We start from the raw sequence: 12072 nt of genomic DNA, 5'->3' as shown, positions 1-12072 counted from the left end.
AGATGCATGTTTCCAAAGTACACAGAGTCAGAGAGATGCTGTTTTATAAAAATAATGTAATTCAAAATGCTTCATAATTTCGCCCCAGCCATAGCCTAGCATTGTTCTGGTTCAATTCCTGCATTCACAATCCAGAATCAATTACATGAGCTTTGGGTTTTAACACATCAAGCAAATACTTGGGTCTGGCACATCTTCTTGCAGATAGGATATCCACTGTAGAAAGGCCATCGACCTGTCTTAAAAATCATCCTTCTGTGTCATTCCTAATTCACAGTGTGTGCTTGCTCCCATTCAATTCCAACTTGAGAATAGCAGTACAGGAACCCAAGAACAGTCAGTGTCGCCCATGGCCAGCCTATAAATAGAAAAACAAACAATTCTAGTCATAATAATTAACGACTGCTTCAAGTAGAAATACCCTTGGGATGACCAATGTATGATGCTTCTAATTAATTTTATTACCAATTCAGTCTCATAAGTAAGTAGAGCCAACCCACAAAATTTGAAAGGGGATTGTTTGAGCTGCTGGGATGGCTGACCCTCTGCAGCCCAGTCTTTTCCATTTTCAGGGAACTGGATCAGGTTTATTCCTGCTCTGCACCTGTAAATGACGCTTGCTGAATTCAAGAGGGCTGCTTTGATCCTCTCCTTTGTGCTGGGTTTGTCTCTCAAGCAGATCCCCAAATGAACCCTCATGCTTTAAGCTGGCTATGGCACTTCCCAGGCACAAAAGGATGCAGAGCCACAATGCGGGTTATTAAAAATCAGAACAAATCCTGCTACCTCTTCTACCAAAAGAGTCTGGGGAAACCTCTGATTAAGGCTGTTTTGGATACTCTGCAGCTGGGTGTAAAATTGATGTGTGCCCTCCACAGCCCTGTAACAGCTAATGGGGTCAGAACACCACTGTGTCCGTGCAGAACAGCCAGCCCTATTTGCCAGATATGTTCTTGTTTGTTAGATTTTTTTTTTAAACTAGAAAGACTAACTCCTCTTTATATAAACCTTTTGCTGGGGAAATGACATGTTTTGTCATTGTTTCTTTTTAGGGAAAGTCACCATCTTTTCACTTGAACGTTTTGCAGCTAAAGCAGTAAGCAGGAGGTCACAAGCCAAAAGGTCTATCGCTTTCCAGTGGAGTTGTAGATCACTTGAAAAATCTGTATCTGTAGACTTCTGAATCAGGTAAATGATTTTGCTTTTCTCAATACCTTTCCTGGCACCTCTGTTCCTCTTCTCCATCTTCCTCCTCCCCTTAGAATATATGAAATTTACAGTTTATAGGTTGAAAGCCCCAGCATTAGGCCCTGACGTTCTTCAGTGTGTGTTGTCAGTGGGAAGGGGGCAGGGTGTTTGAGGGGGTTTTGGTGGCTTTGTTGTTGCTGCTGTTGACATAGGAATTTTGGTTTGGTTGTGTGTATGACTGGTTTTCTGCATGTCCTCCTTGGACTACCAGCAGCTGCTTGTGAAAAGGAGGGCGTCAGTGCTCCTCTCTCTTGGGGAAAACCCTGGTCTGAAGGAACCTGCTGGTAGCAATGAGATTCTGCATTGGCCTGGAGAAGGGATGGAGAGAAAATGTAACCTCTCCACAACACAATACTCCAGGAAGGAGCCTCTCTGAAGGTGTGTTTACAAGGTATTTTGCAGGCTGGCTTTGTCCAGGCTTCATGCCAGTGCCAGCCTGGAGGCTGTTTAATGGTGCTAATGTCTAGTTGAGCTGCCTTAGCTTAATAGCCAGGGCTTGCTGCCTTGGGCTCAGTCCTGCATGTGCTGGGACCCTTCCTCTAACACATCCCTCTGGTACAGGTTCAGGAAAAAGTTATTTTTACCCCTGTGAAAAGCTGTGTGTTTGCTTCATGAATCTCTAATTGTTCTGGTCTTGTTTTGTGGTGAAATACAGTCTTGTAACATGAATGACTTTCATGGAGGCATTTACAAATATTAATCACTTGTCTTCACAACCACCTAAAGCAATATTAAACTTTTTGTTTAATTATTTGTTTCACAAAACAAAATTGCTGAGGTATCTCCAAAGGGATTTTTAACAATAAAATAATCTCCTTTTTTTTTTTGTTCAGTGAAATTAAGGTTTCACCTTCAATAGCAAGCTAAAGCCCAGTTGTGCTTTGTCTCAAATAAAACTGTATGCAGAAGTATGTCAATAGATGTAATAAAAACATACCTCTTCTGGCAGCAATACTGTGGTGGCTGCTTTACACAGGCAGAGCCAGAAAGGACAGAGTCTAGAATTGCTTTTTTTAGATGGGTATTTCTGGAAATCTTGCTAGAGACATGTTTTGTGCTTTTAAATATTTTAAAGCTCTGGCACACTGACAAAGTGCCAACAGTAGTCTTTAGTCTGACTTGCTTGTTATCCCTGGCCAATGTATAAGAGATTTTGTCAGACTTTGCAGGAAATCTTTTCCAGACGCCTCAGATCTGTAACAAGACTCCTCTGTAGTGCCCATGACCTAGGTTCATGGGGTGCTCGTGCTGCTATAATCAGGCTGTCTCTCCTGTACAGTAACAGGTGCCAGGGGCTGTGTTCAGCATATTACCTCCTCCTGATCTAATTAAGATGAAAAGGAAGGGTGAAGACAAAGTGACACACTATAGGTGAGGGAAAAGGGGATTTGTTTTTAACTTAATCTTGCTACAGCTGCTCTAGGAGGAGCTGCACAGATCCCAAAGCATTTATTGCTGCATGGGTGGGAAGTAGCCAGCTCCAAGCAGGGGCAAAAGAGAGGGCACCTCTTCCTTGCTGGCCCTTTCTTGCATTCAGGAACCATGTGAGCTCCTGCTGGGCATGGGGAAATGCATGTGGGTGCTTCCGCTGTAAACCCAAACCACCGAACCGTACTGATGGTCTTGGATCTGCCATTCCAAGGAAACCCCTCTTTTTGGCCTGGGCCAGCAGTGTAAGGTACATTCTTCCCTCAGGCCTTTTGCTGACTCTCATGGTGCCCCTTGAATTGAAACACTGCTCAAGGGGCTCCTCTTTCTTGTGCTTTACCTTATGACCCTAAAATACCGTATCCTCACCCATGCTGTACCATCTCCAGACTGTAGTTAGAAGCATACATGCCTCCATTCTAGATCAGTATGTACAAAATCATATATATAAAATGTACACTTGAAGACACTACTGAGGTCAGATCAAGCACTAAGCTGTTAGGAAATGACTGAGTTAAGTTTGTCTATTCAAAAACATGTCACATACCACCTTAAATCTTACAATTTCTCAACTGGCTTCAGTAATTTGATTTTAGGCTTGAAGGCCAAGTTTCATGTGACAATGCAGACTTTCATAGGTGTTTTTTTTTTGTGGAAGGATGAATTAGTATTCATTAACATATGCTTTTTGCAAATCCAGCTGTGTTGGTGAGCTTTATCTATCTGCACAAATTTCTTCTAGGCAGCTGGACTTCCCTTTTAATAAAGGAACACTGGGTGAGAAACATTAATGGAACCGTGACCAAATCCTCTGCTTACACAGGTATGCTGCTCCACAGAAACCAAACACAAACTCCTTCATGAAGAGGACTGCAAATCCTGTGGTGAGGTAATGGCAGCTCTTTATCCATCTATTATACAACCTCCTCCCGAAGAAGTCTGCAGTCCCAACTGGGCATGAGGCAATGCTGTCACACACAGCTGATCTACTGTCCAGTAGTCTTATTATTTAAAACCACATTTTGATTCATTAAGTACTCTGCTTTCAGCATAATGAATAGGAGACTTGTTTTCCCTATGTGGTCAAGACAGAATGAATACAAACTAGCTGCAACAGGAACAGCTTGTGGAGTTACTCCTTCATTTGAACTTCCTTTCTCCTCTTCATGAATGCTGCTGGATACTTTGCAAGCATCTAGAAAAGGTTGTCATTCCAGATTTTGAAGGGAGTGGGGTAAAACTAAGCTTTCAACTCAAAAGTAACAGCCTGGATCACAGCTCTCCAAAGACCAGTTATGTCCTCATTACCTAAGTTCAAATCATCTGAACCAACACTTAATCATGTATCTGTAAGGAAGCTCTTCCACATTTCCTATAGTAATGAAAAAGAATCACACACCAGCAATGCTTTGGGCATATCTAGCTTTCACATCATCATCAAAACACTAGGAAATGGCCCTATGTTCCTTCCAACCTGTAAGATGTAAAAGAAAGGGATAGTAGTTGCATTTTCCAGAACTGCCTTAATAGCTTTGCTATTTTCAGATGACTTGGCCACACACTCCTCAGAAGTCTTCATGTACAGAATAGTTACTAAATCAATAGAAGTCAGAAAAAGTCATCTCTTTGAAAAGCTTGACTTCAGGAGCGTACATCTTATGCTGACTGATGTGTAGGTACCTAACTTGCTGAGAGACTCAGCATTCAGGAAAATTTATCCTTAAACAAAACCTCCCATGTGACAAGACACTGAAACATCTCCCCTGTAAAGTGGAATTAAGGAGATGACACAACTGTGGGGAGCAGGAGGAACAGGCACCAATGTGTCAAGCAGAATAAAAAGCAAAAGCAAACTAGCATTTACTAGCATTTGAGGCAAAGATCTCTCTTACCTAGAATTACTAACAAACAAACAACAAAACACAACATTACAAGATCAGTAACACTGCCCCATTTTCAGGAAAAATAACACATTATCAACTGCTTCAAATGTTGGGCTAGGTAATAGTTTTCTTTCAACTTATCTTTAGTTTTTAAACACTCATAGACTGGTTTGGGCTGGAAGGGACCTTTAAAGGTCTACCTTCTTTTAGTCTAAAGCTGTAACTCTGGGGTTTTTTAATTTCAGGTCTGTCTGTCACTTCCAGGTGGACAGCTGCTGCCCATTATGGCAGGGCACATCCAACAGAATGTATTAAAAAACACTGTGCAGTCTGATACCAGATTACTCTGTTCAGGCATTTGGAAAAGGAAACCCCATATATTTTCACCTGTGTTAGCATTTAGCATGTGAATGTGTGACTGGATAATTTCAAAACACATTAGAGGTGACCTAATTGGTTTATAGAAAATTGCTCCATGCATAGTGCATCAAGTTTTCCAGCTGCCCTGTACACACTGACATGATACACACAGCTGTACTTAATGCTGGGCCTGCATAATACTGCGTTGTGCTGTATTTGCACAGCTGAACAGAAACATAACATCTTTTCACAGCTACTGTTCTTCTTCCAACAGACCAGGCTCAGTGGTTTCAGTGAAGAGAAATGGAAAGGAATTCTGTGTCTCTTGGAGTTCATCCATCTTCTGAAGGTACTAAGGCAGAGTATGAAATTACTATTATAATTTTCAAATCTTGGTTTTAGAAGTTATTTCTGAAGGATTTCCTTGTCCGTATAATACAGCCTTCAAAATACAGCATTTATGACAGATAGCAAAATGACCCTTTACAGAGAGGAGTTTCCTACAAACTCCCTTAAAGTGCCTTTAGATGCTAATTCCTTTCTATCTGCCTCCCTTTACTCACTTATAACTAACCCAGACAGGAAACCACATATTTTCAATTATTATCATGTGAAAGAAAGAGCCAAGCACAGCCTTAATTTTCTAGCTTAAGTAATTTTACCATTCATTAAGCCAAACATTTAAGAAATCTCTATAAAACTGGAACCTATAATAGTAAACAACTCTATTCCCAGGTGTAAAGAAAACAAAACAGAAGCGATTATGGGAGTATTAGACCTGTTTGGAATTCAGTAAAGTTAGCTTTCATGCTTTTATAGATATCTATACCTCTCTATGTATGTATCTCTATCACCCACTTCCTCGCTTTCTAATCAAATTCTGTCATTGCCTCAGATTGCTGGACTCACCCTTAGCAAGCTCTGGAGTGGTTTATTAGTGGCTGACAGCATTGCCCTAAGCACTTCTGTGTTACAGCTCATCCCATGAACAAAATTTAGAGAGGGGAAGATGCAAGCAGAGCTGGCAGGAAGCTAGGAAAAGCTCTTGTATATGTTGAATGATACCTTCCCTGCGACAAAGTAAACTTACTGCAGCTATCATGGAGATAGAGAAGAATAATCATGTAAAATATTAAATGAAGACATGTAATTCCTCTTTTGCATGGCTGCAGCATAATCTGCATTATTTGCTATACTGTAGGTACAGCAACATAATTAGATTGACAGAAAATTTATTTATGCATCTAAATCACCCAGCTGTACCCCATCCCAATCACAGAATCATTTAGGTTGCAAAAGACCCTTAAGATCATCAGTTAACCTAGCACTGTCAAGTCCACCACTAAACCATGTCCCAAAGCACCACATTTTTTTTGAACACTTCCAGTGATGGTGACTCCACCACCTCCCTGGGCAGCCTGGTCCAATGCTTGACCACTCTCTCGGTCAAAAAATTTTTCCTAGTATCCAATCTAAACCTCCCCTGGCGCAACTTGAGGCCATTTCCTCTCGTCCTATCGCTGGTTACTTGGGACAAGAGACCAACACCCACCTCACCACAACCCCCTTTCAGGTAGCTCCCCTCAGCCTCCTCTTCTCCAGACTAAACAACCCCAGTTGCCTCAGCTGCCCCTCAGAAGACTTGCGCTCCAGACCCCTCACCAGCTTTGTTGCCCTTCTCTGGACGCACTCCAGCACCTCAATGTCCTTCTTGTAGTGAGGGGCCCAAAACTGAACACAGGATTCAAGGTGTGGCCTCACCAGTGCCGAGTACAGGGGCACAATCACTTCCCTACTCCTGCTGGCCACACCATTTCTGATACAGGCCAGGATGCTGTTGGCCACCTGGGCACACTGCCGGCTCATGTTCAGCCGGCTGTCAACCAGCACCGCCAGGTCCCTTTCTGCCAGGCAGCTCTCCAGCCACTCCTCCCCAAGCCTGTAGCATTGCATGGGGATGTTGTGGCCAAAGTGCAGGACCAGTACTCAGCCCATCTGCCCCATCTCCACTGCTGTCTGTATACTCTGGTTGAGCTGACAAGAGTAGGCAGTGATCTAAATCTGATTTAAAGATTTTTTTTTGCCAATTTATCCTGACACTGCTCTGCAAGCTCTATACCACCTAGAGAATTTGATTAGAAATGCAGTTTCTCACCAGTCTCTATTTTCTTGAGCAGTGCTATTACAAAACATCTTCTGTGTCCATCAGACAGTTTTGGCCAGGGAAGTAGTAAGTAGTCTTCTAATTATTTAAATTCTTCCTAAATTCCTGGCACTGGTGCTCAATTTTTTTTTTTTAATAATCTGTATTTGAGGATAGGCCCTTAAAAATACAAGTATGTGCATTACTTGCTGTAGCTTCTCCTCTTCAAATCCAGCAGAATTTTTAATACTTGAAATCTTAACCTAAAGGCTAATTAAGGCTCCCAGTTCCTGGGCTTAAAACATAAAATGAGGAGGGTACTAGTTTGTATTATTCAAGTGTTTAAATTCAGCTGTGGTGCTTTACTAAAATAATGGCTAACTTAACTTGGGCATTACTGTCTGCGAACAGCCTGTATACTTGTATAGGAGCTTCTCCTAACAAGCATTTTATTTTTGGAAACTTCCAGTTCAGCTACTTACTTATACACAAACTTCTGCTGCTAACAAACAGGCCTTGAAAAAAGAGCTGATGCAGAGAATTTGACTCCCATTTAACTGGCTTCCTGGCTCTTGCATGGGAGCACTCAAACCAGGGATATCAAACCACCTCCAGCCGTGCATTCAGGGATAACTGCAAGGATGGTGAGGTAAGAAGCAGTACCTAGAGGGTATTAAGTTCAGTTGCGAAAGAAAGCATACGGCAAGCAAAGCCTTAACTTAAGCCACGGCAGGGCTTTTTTTGCTGTACTTGCAGCCTCCACATTGCACATATTGTTCCTCCTTGGGCTGCAGGAAGATGGAAGCACACCAGTGCCGTGGCAAAGGACAGGCAATAAATTCTGCCAGCAAACACACACCCCTCGAGGTCCCAGCTGGGCATCTCCAGCCTCCCACCCCATGTAAAGGCACCCAGATTCACAGCATCTGTATATTCAAGATGCCACCTCATCCCATTATTAGCCCCCAGCAAACATCTACTGCATCTTTCCTCTCCATCCACTACGTAGCTCTGCGTAGCAGCAGAGAGGCTCAGCCAAGGGGAACCAGCCTGGGAGACTCCAGGCTGACCTTCTTGCTATAGACTTCCAGGTGTTGAAGATACACTTGAAGCTTAAGTGGGTAAGGTCCAAATGCTCAGGAAAAAGTATTACTGTACAACAGGAGGTATTTCAAAGGAAAACTAGGGAAATGCTGTAAGGGTGACTCAGAACCTGTCCCATGCAACATCTGGAAAAAAGACTGAAAAGGACAAAATCCTTAGCTGCCAGGTCTAGACCTGAATCTCAGCCAGGTACACTGGCAGTAACCGCAAAAGCTTCCTCTTCAGTAAACATGAAGTAGTTCCCAAATGAAGACATTAACAAATGTGTAACATAGTAGTCTACTTACGTGAATTTTAAATTGTACCATCCTAGAGATGGCATGTGTCTGTGGCTGAGGAGTGCTTTATCACTGCTGAGAAAAACTGAAAATGGATAGATAACAGTCCAAGACATTCATCTGCAGTGCAGGATGACCGCAACTCACTCAGATCAGCATTACTGAGAGCAGAAAGCCATAGTCTCTTAGTGTTTTCATAATGCAAACAGATTTTATTTAGCAGATAGAGATCAGAAAAGCTGTGGTTTTTCTGTGTTCTTACTGTGCATGGAACCACACTTTACCATAGCTAAAATGATTTTACTTTTATGGTTGATGGCACTGAAGAAAGTTGCACGCTAACAAGGACTTTCTTAAACAACAAGAAATGAAGTCAACTTATGTCAGGGTTGCTGACAGGATGCTGAAGACACTTTGTCCCATTAATTAGATAAGCTGCAAATAAGCAATTTAATAGGTAGAGCTCAAAAGACAGGCCTAGTCTCTAGCTTCTATAAAGCAGCCCTTGATACAATTCAATGATGATGCCCAAACTATTTGCATTGCATTAAGTATGTACATGAAAGGGGAAAAAAAAAACCCAAAACAAACCTGCTGTGTTATTTACAAATGCTGGTAAATGCTCCGTGCATGCAGGTATCCATGCAGGATCTGCCTGTCTGTATGGAGTCTCCATTTTGTCTTTGGAGCCAGAAACTCTTTTAACGCCACCTAACCATGACACTGGCAGCTCTCCAGATGCTGTACCATGTAGATCAGAAGCATTACTTCCCCTATATGCATCACATGATGCAAGCAGGATGATGCTGGCAACTTCCTCTACATTTCTTGGTTTTTTTGGTGGTATTATGTGGTCATAAGTATGCCTCAAGTATTTTTACTTCTAAACATTGTATGAAGCACTAAAGAATCATAGGAGTTATGCCTTCTGCTTCATGTTTTAAAATAAAAGCTTCACACTCTATTAGTTTTTCCAGCAGAGCTAGTCAGTGGAAAAAAGCCTGAGATTTTAGGCAGTAATCCTGGTCTCAGGCATTATCAAGTTGACTCTGGAATAATTCAACTAAAATAAAAAGAACCATATTCATGCTACTGCTGAATTTGAATTAACAGTAGAGACTGCTTAAAACTGCCTGGCAGAACATTTCTGCCACAACTGCTAATAGGAAAGGAAAAGAAAACCAAACAGCCAGCTTTAGTTTTCAGATTAAGAAGGGGTGAATCTGTAAATCAAAAGCAACCTTCCTTCTCCTGCTGGTCTTTAGTTGAGAGCTACACACAACTAATGTGAAATCTAAGCCCACAAAACCTCCATGTTTGTTCATTAATTTTTAGAACAGCAATGAAAGCTTTCAAAAGCATTATTCTAAATAAAGATATATCTTCACCCAGAAGCAAGGCAAAAGAGCCACCTCTTCAAAGTGTTACGCAAAGAAAACATTTTGGAGTAATATATCTACCTTGGCATGCATAAGGACAGCACTATCTGTATCATTAAATGTCTACTCAGGTATTCCCAGCACAACCTCCTTAAATATGCTGTGAACAATGATGAAAAGATAACACTTGCAAAGATTTTAGGGCATTTTCCACTTGTAATTATTTGCCGAGGGCATTACAGATGCCAATGAAAACATCAAAGCCATGAGCCTCCTTTCCTTTCGGTTGCACAATGAAAGAGAAAAATAGCGAGTCAACTCCCCAAAAGAACATGAACGTCCCAAAGGCAGAGCTGGGAACGCTGCTGCTGCCTGGCAGGATCCTGAGGTGAGCATCTGTCTCTTATTGAGCAGAAAGATACCCACATTATATATAGGAAGACATGCTAAGCAGAAGGGTGAATTAACTTCCCCTCTACTAGAGCTTTAATTTCAGGAAGATTTCTGTATCAATCTAATTGAGGTTCTTGGATTTAGGTTTGTATGTCAGCCTTTCTGCATGCAACAACACTCCTCCTGTAGCCTTTTAGTGCTAGGGAGCTCTTGAGAGATCAAGGCTATATACTCCCAAAAGCAGAGGATTTAAAACAGGGATTCAGACAGGTATCATCAATCACCAGCAAGCAAACATTTGGGTAAAAAGGTGAAATACGATAACTTATTTCCCCAACCTGATTTCTGGCTAAGTTACCCTGGAACAGCCATGAATATAAGATGCTTAAATGACCGTAAAGTGAGTAATTTTTAAATGTGAAGAACTATTTAAAGATGAATTATTCACAGGTCCCTTCCTACCTGCAACACACTTTTTAATCTACAATTTTTCCTTGTCATCCTCAAAAACACTTATGTTCCCAGACCTTTGCAGCAATTCTATGGCACTTGTCTTGTCCCTTCACAGCATTAAGAATAAGAAAAAAGCAGACAGCATGACAAATTCAACAACTATTTACAACCAGCTACGCTAGCAATGAACAAACCGCAACTTCTTATCACAGAGCTCTTGTACCTGAAATGCTCTCTGTAATGAAAATTATATTACCTGTTAGAGCTTAATGCAGTGAGGGCTGAGACCACATCGGTAATTTACAGGAACACTGCACTTGGGATAATTGCTGTAACAGTGTAAAGGTAGCACTACAAGTGAGGCCATTGAACCGAGTTCTCACTTAAGAGGAATCCAAACATCTCGAGGGACGAAGTGCACAGACAAGGTAACCAGGCAATCTTGCAGTCACTTACCGAGCTGTAGCAATCAATTTGGGACTAAGGCATTGTTAACGGTGCTGGTCTCAGGTTCTATGAAGTTACTCCCCTTCCGCTTGCGTTTTGTTTTCACAGCGTCACCAAAGGGCAAAGAGAAGGGCTGGTGCGGAGTTAAGGCAGGCAGCCCTGGAAGGACAGCGGTGCCTGAAGACAGCGATCAGCCAACACAAAATGTTGACAACGAACAATCTCCATCACACTGGTGGCATATCACGCAAAATGCAATTGCTGCATGCAAGTTACCTGCAGGAACAGGGCCTTACAGGGCTGACCTTGGTTGACCAGTTTGTGAGAATTCTCACCTGGGCAAGCTAACCTGATCCTGCTGCAGCCCATATAGTCAGAGCAACTAAATAGAAAAATTATCAGTAGAATAGTTCAATTACAGATAGCTTGTGGGTAAGATTCATTTCAATTTCTTTTGAAAAAAAGAGTCTGCGTTAGTCTACCATCAAGACCATTTGAAACAAAGAAAAAAGATAACTTACAATTACTTGAAAGATATCAATATTTAATGACTTCAAGGTCAAAATTAGACAATTTACTTGTATATTCTCAGAAAACCCACTCTGGATTTCAAGAGTACATCTAGTGAGTTCAGGGAGGAAGTATCTTATTCTCTGCTTTCTGTGTGAATCAGAAGTGCCCAGACACAGAGCCTGGTGAGTAACTGAAAACACAGGTCTACCTACGTGAGCTGCGTAAGCTTGGAGCACGTCTGAAGCAAAAGCTAGCAAACCCTTTATCACCTACATTGGAAAACAGAGACTAGAAATACCCAGGCAGCTACATCAACATGCAAAATCTGCCAGCATTGCCAAGTGCAGAGAGCCCATTTCCTGAGCGCTGCTCAGCTTTCCTGGGCTCTGGTCTCAGGCTAGTAAGCAGCCACCCAAGGGGAGGAAGTTTGATCAGCGTGAATC

General features: G+C 41.9%; 1 protein-coding gene across 1 annotated transcript in view; it reads right to left on the bottom strand.

The window, feature by feature from the left end:
* Nucleotides 1–266: 266 nt before the first annotated feature.
* The window catches only part of HHAT (hedgehog acyltransferase), a gene marked incomplete at both ends in the record, with an annotated part of 161920 nt that continues 150114 nt past the window's right edge, over nucleotides 267–12072 (bottom strand). Inside the window, one exon of the mRNA XM_081997736.1 lies at nucleotides 267–358. Coding sequence (XP_081853862.1) covers nucleotides 267–358 — 92 coding nt within the window. The remainder of the gene's footprint in view (nucleotides 359–12072) is intronic.

This window comes from Phaethon aethereus (genome assembly GCF_964289735.1).
Source record: "Phaethon aethereus genome assembly, chromosome: 3".
Classification (NCBI taxonomy): domain Eukaryota; kingdom Metazoa; phylum Chordata; class Aves; order Phaethontiformes; family Phaethontidae; genus Phaethon; species Phaethon aethereus.
This window is presented reverse-complemented; position numbering and strand designations above follow the sequence as displayed.